Raw genomic sequence first — 20,153 nt, 5'->3', positions numbered from 1 at the left:
TTGTGTGTGTCTGTTTTCCATGTCTGGTTTTTGTCCCTGGATTATATTCTTTTGATCACCGCCATAACCTTAGTTCTCTTCAATATTCTTTGCACATCATGCTTTTAACAAGGATATCACCTTAAAACACAGCATAGTTACCAAAATTTCGATTTTGTTGTTGTTTCTTTGGTTGTGGTTTATCTTTGTTTGTTTTTTTTTGTTTGTTATGTTTTTTGTTTGTTTTTGTTTTGTTTTGTTTTGATATGTATTGTTTTGTTCTGTTTTTTTTTGGTTGTTTTTTTGTTGGTTTTTTTTTTTTGGGAAGGGGGTATTTTGACAAAGTAACTTTCACGGATTAGTAAGCAACGATGGCACTCATGGGTTTATGAGTGTATCCTTAGAGGAATCAGTCTTATTTCTTAGGTACAGTCAAGACCACTTGTATTTAGAATAAAAAAGTCTGTCTTAAGAGAATGATTAAAATATTCTTACATGCACGTAGTGAAGAACCTGTAGATAAAGACAACCTGTCTTATGCGGCCAGTATTTTGTTCACTTAGGTCCGTTTCGTAACGATGGCAACAAATAGCTTACATAATTATTCGCTTTTCTATTAATCTCATACTTTATTCTGATATATGACTTTTACAAAAGTATAATTTGTATCAATAGATAAATTAATATTTAATTAATATACGCCACCAAACTGTCATCAAAGTCTTCATACCAGGGTTTATGTTTAGGTGCTTTATTCCCGGTAAACAGAGAAACGTATTGTTGATCACGGTATGTCACGATATTGGCATTTTTGTCGTTCTCCCATTGATGGAAGAGTTCTCCCCCTTTAGCGACACGCGCGTCATATCCCGTAGCTGCGCATAGATCCGCGATAAAATCAGATTCCAAATCGATATCATCATGACAGTCTATCAAGCCCTCACGTCTTTTTACCCATTGCTGTTCATCTAATCTCATCTCTTCCGCCGTCTTCGGTTCCCCTGAAAGTTTCCCAGTGATGAATCTAAAGTAAAATTAGCAAATTTGATATGAAGCAGTCGATTGATTCATTGACTGTTATAAGCTAGATTACTCGACGTCAGTTCAAGCCCATTTTCGATTTAATCATTATTTTCGTCAGTTCTTTTATCAAGGCAGAATTGTTTTTCTTTTTATTTGTTATGCGTTTCTAGTTACTAAAAAAACAAACATCAGTACTTACGATTGTTTTGCACAATCAAAAAGAATTATAATTCTTTACGAGAAAATCCATTGCAATCGCAATTATGTTGTTAAGAGCCGAATGTTGACAAAATAATAATAATTGTATTATTTAAATACCGAATGTTGACAAAATACCGATAACTGTATCTTATGCAAATGTAATTTCCCACGACTTTGAAAATAAACAATTTCATTTGTATTTAGTAGGAACGATAACCCTAAAAAAATTGTTTGACACAAACTAAGGCGGTCAATCCTTATTCCGTCAAACTACTAACAACCGAAAATCGTCTTGGTAACAAAATCACGACCGATTTGACAATGTAAGCATTGTGATCTGGATTTAAAATGTCACTGGATTTGAAAAATGCGCATTTTACGGAGATACAGTTACACTCCTTGAAACGTTCATGTTTTCCATTTTAGCGTCCGTGTACGATAGTAGCGTTCCTTTAAACGCACGACAGGAGATTCCTTTAAACGCACAACAGAGTGTTCGTTTATTTTTGTACATTCATTATTTCTTGTATTCAATAGTTATTTTTATATTTTTGCCATCATTTTTTTTACATTTTCATAAATTCTATTTTCGACTTTACTTCATTAATATTTGTTTATATTATTAGTTTCCATCGTTCGTTTATCGTGCGTTTAAACGCACGCTAAGAGCGTTTGTTCAAGCGTGGTTTTAAACGCACGCTTGGAACGTTCGTTTATTGTGGTTTTAAACGCACGCTTGGAACGTTCGATTATTGTGGTTTTAAACGCACGATGGGAGTGTCCGTTTAATAGAAGAGTTCGTTTAGGTATCGTGCGCGGGAAACCTACACGTCTCAAGGAGTGTATGTGGTATAAAGTAACAAGTTATTTAACACATTTTAAATATCGGTAGGTGTCAATAAACCTATAGACCAATTTTTATTTAAAATTTGAACAATATATTATGTATGTGACGCCGAGTATAGTAGGTTTTTTCGATAAATGTGCACGTTCCTAAATTTATTGTAATCCTGGGTGCTAGTAGACTTGGGACGACGTCCATGGACAGAGTTACTTTAAGTTTTATTCGGAACAACTCGGGATCTTCGACATAACTTATTTTTTTTGCATTATGATACATTTTTACGAAAATTAATTTCGCGATCAGTTCTAGTTTTTTAAGTTGCTCATGCTTTGAAGTAAAATTTCTAATGCCAATACATTTCAAATCACCAGTTAAACGAAACAAATGATAACTATTTAGCAGTTTTTCTTACCTACAAATCCAAGCAGCCTGGGCATCAAACATGGAATAGGAAAAATACTGATCTTGAATTCCCATATAAAACAACTTGTTGTTTCCTCCCTTTAACCAGACGGAACCTTTATAACATCCGGCAGGATAGACACTTAAAGTCGCGTGCAAGCGGAGACTGTCTTCAAGGTACGGGAAGTGGTATAAGTAGCCAGTACAAAGAATGATAGCGTCAACTTCCACGGAACTTCCATCTTTGAATGTTATTTTGTTTTCTTCAATTTTTGTTACCAATGGTCTTTCTTCTATACCAGACGGAAACTTAAAGTTCATTGGTTTAGTTCTATATGACGTAACTACGCTTTGTGCACCGAACTTCATGCACTGCATTGAAATGTCTTCCGCTGAATACCTCGCTCCGACTATAAGTATACGCTGGCCTTTGTATTCACGAGCATCACGGAAATCGTGGGAATGTATGACACGACCTGGAAATGTCTCTATCCCGGGAAAAGTTGGCTTGTTGGGGAAATTGAAGATTCCCGTTGCACAAATTACATGTGTAAACTTCTGAATGGAAGCTTTACGGTTTTCTAGGTTTTCAGCAGTCACGGTAAAGTCATCGGACTCCTCATTGTAGATAACACTCCTTACAACCGTATGCCATTGTATCTTACTTTTTAGGTCTGTCTTGGTTTTTTTCGTGAAACGGCCTGTACAGTAACAAAAGACATTAAAAATATTAAACATGTTTCATTCCCTGAGCTGGATCCAGTGAGAGCAATTCAAATGATTGGAACACCCCTTTTGGGAATTTTGTGTTCATTTTATGAAAAGCTTGGCAATTATAAAACATTATAGTCTGTTTACCTCCCCCTTCACGAATCTCTGGACCCACCCCTGAACCCTTTGGTCGAGGAACTAACGTATTTGCCTGTAACAGGAATAAGTATGTATATTTGGGTTCAAAATATATTCTTATAAAGGGTAACCAAATAAATGGTTAGCAAGTCAACATGGTGAGAAAAATTACCCACAGGTTATCACGGCAACCAATAGTCAAACAGGTGAAACTCTGGTTCACTATTCATTCAATTTGACTGGTGGTAATAAACCAACCCTGCAACTTGGGAACTTGGTGGTTCTCATGTGTGTCCCACCATACAGAGAATTTATTGTTGGTCTTTAGCAGTGTGTTGTTTTCATGTGTGACCCACCATGTTATGTGGTTACAGAGAATTTATTGTTGGTCTTAAGCAGTGTGTTGTCCTCATGTGTGACCCACCATACAGAGAATCGATTGTTGGTCTTTAGTAGTGTGTTGTTTTAATGGTTTTTTGGCAACTCATATCAAGTTATATACACTGTGTATGTTACCTTCCAAATAATCTCGCAGTACTGGCCGAGGTGGAAACGAGGGAATTGGTTTTCCAAAGTGTTCCTCAAAGGTATAATCCGGGTACTCTAAGCATTCTTTTGGACCATTAGACCACAAAAATCTGTATTGACCTCCTAGACAAGGTTCTCCATATTCATCAGTGCCTGTAATAAAAGAACGCATTTACTCCAAATACATGTATGTGCAATCAATTAGTGAGTTATCTGCTATTTCTAGAAAAACCAGGTTGGTAACAGTTCCAAGAGCAAACCTAGAATTTGCTTTCTACTAACTTCATGACAATTTCCTTAGACAATCATATGTAATCTTGAACTCAGTTGTATTCCTGAGTATGAAATTTGGCAAAACAAGATGGAGGATTTTAATTGAATATCACCAAGGATGCTACGGAATAAAAATATCAATGTAACTAGAACCTTTAATATTAAATAAAATTACAAATGCTCCAAAACGTTCCAATGACTATGGCTGAGACGCGAAAAAGCTTTAGAAAATGAATGTATTTCTGCGCAGCCAGGAAGTATGAGTGATAAGAACGGATGTTGTGGATCAGGAACATGTTAGTTGGTTTGTGGTAGTGATTAATTCAAAATAATTGTACCAGTTAGCCAGGTATAATTCCACAAACCACCCCAAGTATTTGTCTTCTCGTAACAAATAATGTCGACATTGGGATCTGCTAACTGGTCGAATTGATACAGGGCGGCCATGCCACTTGGTCCGGCTCCAACAACACACACTCTTTTTCTACTCCCCATTTTCACGAATATCTATATGAAAAAATAAATAAATAAACGATTACATTTAAATACAATGTATAAGTGCAATTTTATGTTTTTATATTTTAGTTTTTAAGGAAGACATTCTTATGTTATAAGGCAAACCAATTTGATGTTCTGAAAGAAACATGCAGAGCGTTTGAATTATTGTTTATCTATTTCCCCATATAAAAGTAATACCACGTAATTAATTAACTACAGAATAGACCCAGAGCATTTCAAAGGTAATGTTGGTTTTAAAATCTCATAAGAACTTGTGTTATAATTTTTTTTTCATTCGTATCGTTGCATAATTATCTCTGAATGTAGAATTACAGCTGTTTTCATGGCTGAACCACTCAGTTGTATCAAAATATGCATACACACATATAGTGCACAGTCGTATCTGTTTATGGATGATAAAGTCTGATCTGAAATGTAGTTTATTTTATTCATTTGGATAGGATGATTTGTCATGAGTATCTAGATTTGCAATAACTTAAAGATATCGATTGAATATTTATTTTGATCGGATACAGTATGTATTTCACCGACAATTGTCTACATTTATATGTCACTGTAATGGTATAAATAAATTTTCAAAGCCGCACGTGGGTAACGCATGTTTTTAAATCGCTAATATTGTTAGCGACTTATTGCACTCGTAATTTCGGTACTTTATATTCGCATATGATTTATATAATTATATATTTATACTCCACGTCATGCTGCAGATCTGTGCCGTGTTTACCGCCATAGTCATAGTTCTAGCTTCATACGAGATAAGGGCCATTAGATTCGTAGGGGGTGGGGGGCCTGTCAAATTTTTTCAGTTCAGAAATATTATTTCCAGTCTGGTGAAAGTCAGATTATTTACTTTTATCATAACCTTGGCTACATTACTTATTTTCCATACTCATAAAAGAGTCTTAATTTTTTGGGATGAAAATTTAAATGTACATATCCGGGTTACCAAAATATGTGGTTTGGGTTCTATATCAAAGCATGTGTTACTTTTTATGTTTATTATTCAACACATTATTAAATGAAGTTCATTCTATATAACACAAGTCATAGTCTCTACTATATCCAACAGGTGACATTCCTGGACCGGAAGTATACCCCAGTATTTAACGGGAAATGTTGCAAGAGACTTTTTAGGGGACAGATTTGCATATCTATTTATATTAATGAAATCTACAATTGCAATATTCAACTATAGTATGTGGTCTGAGATAAACCAAAGAATCTAAGCTTTCTAATGAGCCAAGAAAATGCACAATTAAACATATTCCAGGCCATGAGTATGCAAAAGTCTGAAGTAGGGTACTTGAAAAATTGCCAATTACAGGTGAATTGGAAGAAAATATGAAATTCCAAAAATTCCGCTTTTAATGAAAAACTCATTATTGTCTTCAAAACTGAAAAATACGTGCCTGAAATGAGCATATAAGTTGAATATATCGCTAATTAAAACACTAGTATCCAACTTTTTTTTACATTGATAATATGCTAAAAATTAACATTTGGATTTATGCCGCGATACTTTATCAATGGGTTGGGTGGCAATTTTTCACCTAATTGGACTTGCAAAAGTTCAAATATTTATTATTTGGGCTCATTAGAAAGCTAAGACATTATATATTGAATTTGAATATATAAAAGCTATATTTGACAAAAAATGCCCATTACAGAAGAAATGGTAGGGAAAAAAGTTCCGAAAATTCCCCTTTTTATGAAAAACTCATTATTGCCACATTGAAACTGAAAAAAAAATACTCGCCTGAAATGAGATATGTTGCATACATCTATAATTAAAAGACAAGTACCTAACTTGTCTATTGTACATCATTATCTTAATTATGAATGCCTAAAATATGAGTTCCACAGTGTTATTATGCTGTGAATGAGAATTCTGTTTGATACTGAGACAAGTTTTCTAGTTTTAGGGTTAATATTTTTATCGCTCTTTGAAAATTCATTCTTGAAAATTAGTTTTTTGTGGTTTATTTATGTAGAAAATTAAATTATCTATAGAATGACACCAAATTTGAGACACTTTAGTTGAGCAATAGCTTGTAGAGTCGAACTTATTTGACTTTTTACGGAAAAATCGAAAATCCAATTTTTTGCATTTTTTAAAATAAATTCTGAATACAAAAATCGCCAAAATTCATCAAAAGAACCCCAGAAGTATTAATTGTGATAATACTAAACAGGAAATACCAAACTATTTTTTTTACTGAAGCATAAATACTCTAGGCGTTTTGACATTGAAAATATGTAAATTTGAGCGATTTTTCGGTGGGGTAGGGGTACATTTTTTTCCATTTTACCCCAAAACCCTAAGTGTTACCGCAAATTTCTTGGTACCATTGTAAAGTTGAGACATTGGGCTACATGATGATACCTATATTTGTTTAGTTTGTTCACATATTTTACAATTTGTTCACAAATTGATTCGGTAATGAGAGGTATAAAGGTACCTAAAAATCACCATGAAGTTGATGAGTGGGGTGCACGGTGGACCCTCCCAGCCCAATGACTACTACACATTACCCCAGTAAAGTGGTTTATGTACATGTATTTGATATTGTCACTGGAGACTATTAGGGTGTTGTATAAAACATATTTTAAAGGTTTTGCGGAGGTCAGAATATTTATTTTAAATTCACTAGTCCAAGGTCAGAATATTTATTTTCTATTTACTCGGCGTCACATAAATAACATACTGTTAAAATTTGAATAAAAATATTTTCTACGACTTTATTGACACCTATCGTCGGTTTAATTGTCTTAAATGACTTGCTCATTCGTTTAGCCAAACGGCTTCTTCCTAAACATTGAATCGTTAAATTCCGGTCAGATTTTAATTCTAGGTGCCAATATTTACATTGTAAAAAGTCGGCCATGTTTACAGTGATCGGGTTGCTAGGAGATGTTGTTTACGTTTAAATGGTTTGTCCAAAAACCGAAGAACCCAGAATGCACTTCGGCGTTATTTCGGATTTCTCGGATTTATTTTACGCGAACAACGTACAATACCGAGAAGTTGATCAAGCAGACGATTGTCACCGGAGTTCGACGGGAACTTACGAACTTCGTTTGTAAACAAATCGTCCCGTAAAAACCAACATGGCGGATATTAGTATGGGATTTTCCCGTAAGGATTTGTTACGCATGATTTAAGCTAATAAGCGACTTGTTTTTGAGAAGCTGTTTGGCTAAACGAATGAGCAAGTCATTTAAGACAATTTAAACGACGGTTGGTGTCAATAAAGTCGTAGAAAATATTTTTATTCAAATTTTAACAGTATGTTATTTATGTGACGCCAAGTATAGACAAGATCAGAATATCAATTTTCAATTCACTATAATTCTTGGTATGATTTCGTACTCTTTCGTAACCGTGATGACCCGAATGTTTTCCAATACCCGGAACCAGATTAAACAACTGGCAGTGGCTACATGTATATATAGATATCGGGTCCTGATAACATGTATGACCAATATATAGTCAATCGTAACGAACCCCTTTTTATTTCCCAGAAAACCAAGGCTTTAATCATTGCTAATTGCAACCTTATGGAAGACATTGATTTATTATTTCAAAATCAACCCATTGAATTCGTTCCGTCTTATAAACACTTACGTTTCATTCGAACGGGACGTTTTCAACCTATTTAGTCAATATTATGCAATCTGCAATCAAAATAAATATCCGTTCTTAGAAAACTAAAATATGTTCTATGTAGCTAAAATTGATCTAATTTTCATTCGTCCAGTCATGGAATACTCTTCATAAGTCTGGAACGGGTGTGGGCTTCATGTTAAAAATAGTTCCGAAAAACTTGAAGCTGGGCGTATTGTAACAGGATTACCTTTTTTGCAAGCAGGGAGTCGATTTACTATAAAACAGGTTGGGAGTTATTGGAAGATTGAAGACGATTCAAACGTCTTAACACGTTTTACTCTATTCATAGCCAACTGTGTCCACAATACTTAAGCACCCATATAATAACCAATTTTCGTCATATAATTTACGCAACAGTGCGAATTATACCCCACTTCAGATTAACTAATACCGAAAGGGCTTTTTTATTCAACAGTAAGATACTGGAAACAGCTAAATTTAGAGACAAGAAATGCAAGAAATATGAGCATTTTCAAAAGAATCATTAAAGGACAACGGAAAAAAAAACCCTGAGAACTTCAATTTCGGTGAAAGGAAAGTTAATGTTATACATACCAGGCTAAGAAACATGTGCAGTTCACTAAATGCTGATTTATTTCGTATAAATGTAGTGTCATGCCCTTCTTGTAGCTGTGGACGTCCTTTCGAAGATTGCATCCACTATTTTATGGAATGCAATTTGTTTAATGAACATAAAAATTCCCTGCTGGTACGGTTAGGCGGTTTTAACGTAACAATAGAATTTCTGTTGGCTGGTGACGAAAACCTCACATACGATGAAAACACAGATATATTTGCTTGTGTTTATCATTTTATCAAATGAACTATAAGGTTTAAATAATACTACACGCATATATGAAATGACTATCTCTCATGTTACTCCCACCCCCCTTTTATTCTATTTCCTTGTTTTAGTTTCATATCGTTCATGTTAATTTGCATTACCTTTTCCTATTTTCTGTTGTTGTTATTTTTTACCTACATTGCCGTCATCATGCATTCTTTGTAAACACTGTTTGTATGAGAGAGGATCTCCATAATGTTGTTACAACTTGAGTCCTATCCCCTTGCTTGCATTCATGAGCAAACAATATGTTTGACTAAACTAAACGCGGCCCTGTCTTTAAATTGGAAACTAAGTAATACTACATAAATTCAATGCTAACCGTTCATTTCTTTATAACTTCCCGTTCTCATACAAGCAAAAAAAAAAACACACACACACACACTGACATGTGTATGATATCTTTTAAAAGAGGTACGCTGTTGCGATCTTTGGGTCGCTTATGGTTTGATATCACCAGGGAACCAGATTAGGAACAAGATCAACCAACTTGCAATAAATATTCATAGATATCGGGGCCGTGCTAATGTATATGACCTTTATAGTATTGTTACGAAGCCCTGTGCCTGAATCGGAAACTGAGTAATGTTCAATGCTACCCGACCATTTCATGTAATCTTCCCGTTTTCATACAAGAAAGAAACATACGTAGAACACACGTGTATGATATTTAAGAGGTACATTTTTATCTCGCATAGGGCTAGACCTATGACGCTATGGCAGTAAGCACGGCACATATCTGCAGCATTACGTGCAGTATAAATATATAATTATGCAAATATAAAGTACTGAAATTACGATTGCAAAAAGTCTCTAACAATATTAGAGACTTAAAAATATCATACACATGTCTATGTGTGTTTACAATTCGTTACAATTTAGGACTGTATTTAGATCATATATATTATCCGAACCTTGATACCTATATACATACGTACATATATATATATGAAAATTCCCAACAATGTTAGAACTGTCAAATTTGCGAAGCAAATTTTTGTCGTTCCCTCCGCGGGACTCGAACTCGTACCGCTGTGACATCTATGGCAACACCGCCTGCACTAAGTCCAGCGCCCTAGACCACTCGGCCATAAAATATAGCTTTCGCTGGCCGGGTGATTCCTCCTCGTAGGATTAATCTAGGGCTGTAACTTAGTACACGATGTTGAAAGAAAGCCACACTCAGTGAACCAGTTAACCACTTTGAAGTCTTCAGTCATTGATTATATTTTATTTTGTTTACAAACAAACGCCATCGTATTTTAACGCGCTGTTGGCCTTGGTCTACATTACCTGGACAATTGTCGAAATGTGATTTAAAAGTTCGTTTCTGGAAGGGGAACAGTTTGCGGCCGGTTGTTTTTTTTCCGTTTTTTTCTTATGATAATTTTGCAGTATCGTTTACCCCCCCCTTCCCCGATAGATTAGGAAAAAATAATATTCCTTTGGGTGAAAAAAATATGAACTGCACTTATTGTTTTGTTTTTGTCTTTTCTCTTCATTTAGGGACGGACCCCAAGAAAGTGTGGTTACTCATCTTTTTCCACATACGTAGACTAGGTCAAGAGTAAAATTTGAGACTCCCAAAAATATCTTACAAACCCTTAAAAAATACCTAAAAATGCATATTACTCCCATAAAGTTACTTAATTTTTTTCGACTCCCCCACAAAGTAATGACAAAAATGTGGACCCCCAAAAATACCAAAATTAAAAATCCCAGCCTGTGCATGGCAAACATTACTGAGTTTACCCTTTTTAAAACAATAATTTGTTGAGGAAGGGTTGAAAAAAAAATTCATGTGAAACAGAAAATCTATGGAAATAGAGAAAAAATATTTCCTGCAGTGTGTGAACAATTAAAAAAAGGTAATCTAAACCAAAATTTATAAAAACCAATCCTCCGTGTCTGAAGTTAAATGGTCGATCTCGTAGAAGGGAAACCCAAGGCCGCTCTCTTTACTAGGCGTAGAAGATGGCCTGTTCTTACTGATTTCAACTTATCGTAGCCAAAATTAAAAGTTGAAGTTGCACGTTGAAAGAGACAGTCACATGCTTGCAATCTTGATTATATTTATGATAATGATTTTCATGATAATATTTTAAACGAATTATCCAAGGATATGAGTTTACCCATATCTTCGCTTGTATATGAACCGACTTTACTTTTGATTTTTGAACTTTAAACTTTGTTGTGTAACGCAACAGTTCGTCAATCGGCTAAGATTGGCAAACTTCAAACGAAGTTGCGATGTGCTCTATTTAAAATCGATTGACTTCGTAACCGTGATGACCCGAATATTTCTCTATCAAATCAACTCGGAGACTAGGCGTTTCTCATCGTTCATTGCTAATTGATCATTTCAACATTTCATGTAAACTTCCCACTCTCATACAAGTAAAGAAAAACACAAGTAGAACACATGTACTCGTATGGTATTTAATCTCGTATGATGCTAGAATCGACGATTCTATGGCTCCGATCTGCAGCATAAGGTGGTATAGTAATATATAATTATGCAAATATTATACGGAGTTAAAGTAGAGCATTGAAATCGTCTGGATACTGAAAGCAAACCAAAATAAATGGTATAGAACATTTGACGATTAGCGACTTTGAAGACTTCAGTCTTAATTATATTTTCCTTTCTTGGATTGATGACTTTCTTATAATCTATAGGGTTTTTCCCAATCGGAACTCCTCAGCCTTTCTATCTTCACAAAAGAAAAACCTCAGAGGCACTAGGCGAAAGAATCTGTCCGGAATTAGATTGTCCAATTCTAGAATTATAGTTTTACTGGTTGAAATTTTTATCATTACTTTTTCCTAGCTCCTTGCTTCGCGCCAAAATTCTTGACAGAGTTCTTGTTCTTTGTTTTTTTTTCAAGAAGAAATTATCGTTTCTGCATCCGAGGTTATTATACCGCACGCAACGAAGTTGCGAAGGGTATAATGTTTTTGACCCGTCCGTCAGCACGTCCGCCTGTCATCAGTTTTCCGGACTTTTTATCAAAATGCTTGCAGATATTCACATGATTTTTGGTATATAAGTTCACCATAATAAGTTACAGGTCAGGTTTAACTTTCGTTCCGCTCCGATGATTTTTACCGAAATTACGGGCCTTGTACATAGCAAAATTCACAAAAATAACAGTTTTCCGGACTTTTTTTCTAAACGCTTGCAGATATTGCCAAGATTTTTGGTGTAAAAGTTTACCATGATAAGTTACAGGTCAAGTGTACGTTTAGTTCCGATGATATTCACTTTGGATTAACTAAAATTCAAAGAAATCACAGTCTGAAGTTTGAAAATAACCTTCTGAGTAACAGAATTTAGTTAAAAGATAAAGGTCTAAAGACTAAAAAACACTCTTATTCCTTCTTTATCGGGGTCCTTCTACATGTATTTCTCTTACAAATTTACTTGAGTATCCACCATGGGGACGCGTGGGTATGTGAGCGCGCTCACTAAGGTTCTTTAATTTTTTAGTGTAGCGAAAATGGCCGAGTAATTCCGATTGGGGTTTTTCCTCCTTTGCTAGTAGCACGTTTGTAGACAAATTGAATATGGAAAGTTATCGACTGGTTTATTCGGGTAAATACATAGATCGAAATGGACAAGTAAGTTGATACTATAATTATAAGTTAATGATCAACTATTAGTTTGATCGTTGTTGATTCAAACCGAATTGATCAGCATATTATTTAGTTTATTTATTTTTTGTTGTTGTTTATTTGGGTAAATAATATGGAATTCATCTTAATATTTTACGAATTACTGTAAAACGGACCTTAGTACTTGCATTTGAACTTGGGATTTCTACCTTATCTTATGTCAATGGAACTAAATTTTCCTGCCACGCTGCAAGAGATAGTTGCAAATGCTAACAGGCTTTACAACTCAATAGACTCTGGTAACTGCTATATCAATTATGATCTTCGGTTTAAATTGATGAAAGGCCCTTAAAAAACTTCCGAAGCAGCAGCAACCTTTAAAATTATTTCAAGAAATAGAAGAAACTTTTTTGTTTGTTTTCAGAAAGGAGAACTGCGGGAAAATAGTACCCGTTTTTCCATATAAATGTGATTGGGAAAACAAGCCATCATCCCTTATTGTGCATAATATGCATATATTTTTCTTTTTTATTTCGTTTGATATTTTTGTTAGGTTTGTACATTGTAATGTCCAAGCCAGTCACCTAAACTAAATATTGTTTCACAAGTACTTTAATAAACATATATTTAAAAGAAACATAGTGATGTAGTGCCAACATGTTTTAAGTATGTAAATATCTTACGTAAGACAAAATAGATATCAAGACGTGATAATTAACTGTATAATTAAGGCTATACAAAATCTGGGATAAGATTATAGAACATCCGGATTAAAGACTGCGTCCTAGCACTTAACAAAGGTGCATTAGGTGACATGAAATGGCTTTTCGTAGAGGTTCAATAAGGGGTTGTAATATATTTGCCCTTTGTGTATACAGCTATTTTCCTTCAATGGGCCACACCTGGAGTGAAAACATAGCTTTATGTTTAGTAAATTCGGCCACTTGGACAACGGTCGCCATACAATAAACATCTATTTTAATAAAGTTATAATATTTTAACTTGGTTTTCATTCCAGGTAAGTAGTAAATTTTTATATTACAATTTGAATGTTAAATAGTTTAATATGAGAAATTTATATGTCTTTATAAATTACATTTTGATACTTATACTTAAGTGTTTTAACTTGCAGTTAATTAACGCAACTTATCTGAATAGAATATCTTTATTAGCACATGACTATTAGTTGTTATTTGTGTTTGTGTATGTGTGTGTATATTTTAACGTTTACTTATGCGTATTTAGTTCTATGATAATCTATTGAATCATTGTTTCAATTACTTACTTTGCAATACTTACTATGGTTCATGGTTAAGATATATTGTAGGAGTTATCTCCACCTGAAACTTTATTTTGTAAACAGCGGCATTTCATTTATTGCCATGAATTCAGCCGGAAATAGGCATTTAAAGGTAAAAATTAAGCAAATAACCTGTAATACTTTTTAGCAGTTAAATACCAGCATAGTTTATTAAGCATATCTTGAATTTCAATTATGCTGCACAGTTTGCATTTCATTTACTGACTTTTTCCTTAGATCACAGCGCGTTGTATACATGTTTTTGTAGTTATTATGTCATTTTAGTGACAGTTTAAAATTTAATCTTTATTTAGAAATGTCAATCATTATTGTTTACATTTTGGAATCTATGGCAACCATGTAGTTACATTTAGTAAAAGAAGCCCCAATGTTTTTATAATTCACAATATTTGTTTGGCGCTGTCTAATAACATTATATGAACTAAATTCCCCCACTTTATCAAAATATGAGTTAAATTCCCCATTGTTTAATTTATGCATAAATGTTAGCTATTAACCAATTATAAGGCATTATCATATTGTTTTGATTCACTTTATACCGGCCGCCATACAATAAATATCTATTTTAATAAAGTTATATTGTTTTAACTTGGTTTTCATTCCAGCCTATTATATCAAACCATAAAAACAGAGCATCACGTGATCTTACTACTAAACCCAAGATCACAAAAACACGATTATATGATTTTTTTTCGATCAAATCATATTTGTAAAATAAATTTGAATCAAATTTCGACCAAAAATGTAGGCAAGGTTCTTACCTGATGGCTAGTACAAACCAAATTCGATTTTTCTATCTGAAACCTTGTAATTAGTCTCTGCTTTAGACATGCGCACCAGTGGTGCGCAGTCGGCGAATGACACTACATAACGACATATGGAAACATTGAATCAATCTCCGTAACCGAAGGATGTGTACTCAGTGTATAGTACAAGTCTATGTAAAAATTCGGCAGGTGATGAATAGAAAATAATACACGGTAAACTCTGTATGCCGTAACGAGATACCAAATAAATATCAAGCCCGTGGACTGCAGTTCCGAGAGCTGATATTGGTGGAGGAGTAATATGGCATACGATACGGATACGCATTCTGAAAATTTAAAGCATAATGCTACATTCGTTGTAACGAGTAATTTATGTGGATGGCACTTAAAATTTCAGTTTCAGGACGTAAATTCTTAAATTTTTAACGCATATATGCAGATTTTTATTTGTTATTTTCGCAGACTACATTTTACAGCTGCGTTAGAATGATGCCAAGACCTTCTTTTCTAAGCATGTAATTATCAGTGCTAGTGCACATACATGTAACTAGAAACTTCAACAAATTGGGGCTATATTCCTTAAGCGTTTTATCAGAAATACCAATTTAAGAATCTACATGTATCAGTAGACATGGTCGCTTAGTTCGATAAAAATTTGAATCATGCTTAATTCCATGAAAAACACACACACACACACACAAAATTTGAATAAAAGGGGAGTTATCATTTCTGAATTGAGATTATATTATTATAATAATGTTGGGCCCAAACTAGGACTTGATCACGCGGAACATTTCATTCAATCCTCAATCGAGAAAAAAATAAAGTTATAAATAAATTAAATAAGAACATCTTTTGAAAGTCATAAACACGTGATGTTTTTCTTTCTTTTCTTTTTCCTATCAAATGATAATTCAAAGGGGATATTTAAAAACTTATTGCATAAACTAGAGTGTTTCTTCTGGGGTAAGGCTTTTTTTTCTTTGCAGTTCTTTGAATGCAATCAACGTTTAACCAGATTATATAGACTGCACATAACTTTGCCGCTCTCTATGCATTTCAATGTTATAGAGAACCACGTAACGCCAGACACAAATTCGCAAACTATAGCATTGGTCTCTTCCAAGGGACACGGAACTGAAACTGCTGCATTGGTTTGATATCATTCGTTTAGTTTGTAGCGGTGGCATATCCAGGGGAATTTCGTGGAGTCGAAACTCTTCTTTTATTGAAAAATTTTGTTCAAATTTTGGACAAAAATGAGAAAGTAATAGTGACATCGCCTGTAAAGATATTGCTAATAAATCTTAGCTGTACAGTTTTTTACGCCATCAAATTATGAATGTTAGAGTTTGTTTAGCAAGCTATCATGTACTTATAGAGTAATACATATTACTATTCTCGGCCATTTCCGCTACACTAAAAAGTAACCGGATGCAAAAGGAGAATTTCTTCTTGAAAATTTTTATTTTTTTATTTTTTTACCATTGCTGTTTTTTCCTAGCTCCTCGCTCCGCGCCAAAATTCTTGCGCGACTCAAAGTAGTTCTATCTACCAGGTGGGACTAAAAAATTTGGTTAGATATCAATTAGAAATAGGAGGAGATAGGAAAATAAGTAATGTTAAAAAAATCAAACCAGTAAAACTATAATTTTAGAATCAGATCGGTCAAATTCCGGACAGATTCGTTCGCCTAGTGCCTCGGATGTTTTTCTTTTGTGTTACTAGAAAGGCTGAGGAGTTCCGATTATATCATATGTTTACAAAAATGACTTAATCGATACCAGACAATTCTACCCAAAGCCATTTCGGACAATACATATATCAGACCATGACAATAGGAGAATGCAAAAGGACAATAAAAACTGTTGATCATGACACAATTGACTAATTTGGAAGTTAATAGTTACAGGGGCTTACAAAAATTACGTAATGCTACAATTCTATATCAACCCTCTCAGATTATAACCATTTCCTCTAAAAAGTTAACAAATACATATGTCACGCTGAAAACAGTTTTGATAATATAATTAACAGATTTAACAAGTCAACAAAAATATTTTTTTTATTATTATTTTCCGAAGTATACTCTTTTACTTAAAAAAACAGAATAATGCATACATATTCTGCAATGCCCAATATTAAAGAATGTATCCGTTTCCGTGTTTGTGTAGTATTTATGCGTTTTTTGATTTAATACTGGTTTCTAAATACAGCAGATAACGAAATGAAGCAATATTTTTTTTTTAAGTCAGATCACTGGTTACGATAGCACAATTATGCCGCCTTGGTATTCAGTCAGATCTTTACCCCAATGACCAGGAGAAAACACAAAAACATTTACGATTGGTGGATAATAAAAATATTTTCATTAAAAAAATTACAACTAGTATATATTTTCAGGTCATCAAAAAGCCTTCAACAAGTGTAATTACACCTTTAAAATTCCACTGTAACAAAACGATGACAATTCGTCAATATTAAAGTAAACTATATCGAGCTTTATGTTCGATTTTATTGGCAGACCTCATAAAAATAACTTTGCCTTAATGGTTCAAGTCTGGTGGTCTTAAAAGATAGAAATAAGCCAGTCTCCAATTCAAAATATTTTCTTCGGAAGAGTGTCCTATATATATCAATCTAGTCCACACCGAAACTACAAACAGATCGTGTCCTTGTGCATACTTTTACATGAACCCGAATCTTTAAGTATGTCAATTTAACGCATGTTATCAATGAAGATATAAACAAATACTGCTCCACACAGGAATCGGGTGAAGATCTTTTTACAACTTTACGTGTTCATATGCATTTTAAATATTCGGTCCAGTTGCGGATCCGGGAGTTTGGAACACCTATAGGGTATGTAAGTCTTGTCATGTGACTCCGAATTGGTAATTTTTTTTTCATAATATCATTTCACCAGAAATGATCAAATAAATCTTGATAACTCATTTTTTCTGGACCACCATTTCCAAATTCTCTGGATCCTGCCATTTCCAAATTATCTGGACCACCATTTCCAAATTATCTGGATCCCGCCCTGCGGTCGATGTTTTTGTTTCGGCAATTTTGCAGTCGGGTTAACTTAAATTCCTTGGATTAAATGAGACTCAAATATAGAGGAAGCGTATGTTCCTACTTTTACGTGAACTCAAATCATTTTGCAGTCGGGTTAACTTAAATTCCTTGGATTAAATGAGACTCAAATATAGAGGAAGCGTATGTTCCTACTTTTACGTGAACTCAAATCTCCAAATGTATGTCAATTCAATACATATTTTAATCTATCTTTATTTATAGAGAGATATAATACTAGTATTGATATTTAAATTTTATAAAATACTGCTCTACATAAAAATCGGGATGACGGACTATTGACACTATTTCCCCATTATGTTGTGTACATTTGTAATACTGTCGATATTTTTATGCCCCACTCGTAAGATATATTGCAATCACCTTGCAGACCGTCAGTCCGTTTGTTTGTTACACTTTTCTGTTACAGAATTCTCAGCTTATATTAGGAGGAATTAACAGATATTAGATGTATTGCTCTTGCATGACAAGTATTGGAAGATGATTTGTACCTCTCAATATTCCAGGTCCCTCTTTCATGTACTTTCCTTTTACTGTGCGACTTAATTTTACAGAAATGGTCGAGTGTGGGTATACTTAATTGTCGTTTTTCATATTTACAGAATGCAAGCCATTTTAGGTTATAGGTTGACAATTCAACCAATGCACATTTGGAAGGTACAAAAAGTCGTACGTAGAAATTACCCCATGTGCAAGTCTGCTAACTCCATGTGCCATTCTGAGTATTGTGAGCTGACACATATAGAATCATGCTGATATATAGTCCTCTGCAGGTTAAGTTAAGGTAAAGTCCAGAGAAGCCTTTGAATGTTGTGAAATTAGCATTGAAGCTTATGGGAAGTGGAAGTAGTGGTTTCTAGTCTTTAGAAAGTTTTTCTAAGGGACGTAACCTACCAACACCCAAATAATCTCATTGGGGGAAAGAAGAATAGTAAACATTTTTCTTTGAAACTTAAACTACACTTCGATAAGTAGCTAAATGGTTTGAAATTAATTATTCCAAAGTAACCAAGTACATGTACTTTCAATAAGTCAAATAATAGAACTTGAAGTCTACTGCTGTCCATTCCTCCAATCGCACAGTCTGTTGGTTCGAAGGTTACTTCTTTTTGCTCAAAATGAATATAAAACGAAATCAAAGTCGGAAATATGTAAAAAGTCTATTTAATTTAGTGTGCAGCATGTGATCAATTAATCGGATGGTGTATAAAATTAATGTCTACCTCTTTACAGAACTGTCATTTGTATCTATGCAAATTATTTAAAACAAAAAACAGCAACTTTCAATGAAATATGTCTAAACCAAACCATTAAAAACCAGAAGTTCATCAATTTCAGTATCAATACATTTTGAATCTGTATTGGTAATGTAGGAGGTGAGGTAAGTAGGTGCAAGGAATTGTTATTCTGTAGTTGAAACACAATGGCGGGAAATAATTTTCTATATAAATCATCGAAACTTTTTTTTACTTATTTCATTACTAAGTAAAAAAAGTTTCGATGATTTCTATGAAACTTCGAGAACATTTAACTGGTATTTTTATCATACAATTCAAGACTGGTTATCCACCGTTGGCAAAAAACATCATATGAGACCCCTTTTATAGATGTTCAAATATTTGAACCAAAAAGGATCTATGGCGATTATGAAAAGTTGAAGGGTTATTCTTTTTCTCGCAATGAATTTCATTATCCAGTGGTAATAGAAGATGAAGACTTTTAAACTATAATAAACACGAATTTTTTGTCATTCGCGACGGCGTAGAAGAACATATTATAATTCACCCTATAATTGATTCTGCTTTCGTTTTACTACAAAACCCGGATGTAAAGTAATCATTTTTAGAAGTGCAAAGTTTGACAGCTGAAAAGGTTTTTACCTTTCTTTCTTAAAACAAATTATGGGATGGATAATTTATAGCCTATTTTACCGTAAGGTTGTCTTATAATAAGTTCTTTAAAATCAACTCCATAACGTAGCCTACGAGATTACATGAGAGGACCTATAACGGGTGAATCTTTTCACCTTTTTCGCGCGCGACAATCTCTACTCCACCCCCCCCCCCAAAAAAAAAAAAAAAAAAAAAAAAAAATTAAATAAAATAAAGGAATCTAAAAACACCTTCTTAAAGTTAGTATTTATTTAAAAATGATTACTAGTAACTCCGGGTCAGAAATATATCTCAGATAAGATACTTGATCCTCCAGACGCAGATAAG

The 20,153-nt window shown here is 33.9% G+C and overlaps 1 protein-coding gene across 3 annotated transcripts; it reads right to left on the bottom strand.

Annotated features, from left to right (window-relative positions):
* Window positions 1-588: 588 nt before the first annotated feature.
* Window positions 589-14,969, bottom strand: LOC148597688 (uncharacterized). 3 transcript variants are annotated; one of them, XM_088560926.1, is made up of 5 exons: window positions 14,830-14,969; window positions 4,438-4,606; window positions 3,815-3,979; window positions 2,460-3,150; window positions 589-1,003 (listed from the first exon to the last, which is right to left on the bottom strand). In XM_088560926.1, the coding sequence occupies exons 2-5, from the start codon at window positions 4,592-4,594 to the stop codon at window positions 667-669; spliced, it is 1,350 nt and encodes a 449-aa protein (XP_088417052.1). In that variant the 5' UTR covers window positions 4,595-4,606; window positions 14,830-14,969; the 3' UTR covers window positions 589-666. The 3 variants fall into 3 exon arrangements, with proteins under 3 accessions (XP_088417052.1, XP_088417053.1, XP_088417051.1); XM_088560927.1 differs by lacking the exon at window positions 14,830-14,969 and adding an exon at window positions 8,247-8,610; XM_088560925.1 differs by lacking the exon at window positions 14,830-14,969 and adding an exon at window positions 4,931-5,034.
* Window positions 14,970-20,153: the final 5,184 nt, after the last annotated feature.

Source organism: Perna viridis, chromosome 14 (genome assembly GCF_037379345.1).
Source record: "Perna viridis isolate PV_CMFRI_1.1 ecotype Kerala chromosome 14, ASM3737934v1, whole genome shotgun sequence".
Classification (NCBI taxonomy): domain Eukaryota; kingdom Metazoa; phylum Mollusca; class Bivalvia; order Mytilida; family Mytilidae; genus Perna; species Perna viridis.
The sequence above is the reverse complement of the archived record's forward strand: the minus strand, read 5'-3'. Positions and strand labels throughout refer to the sequence as shown.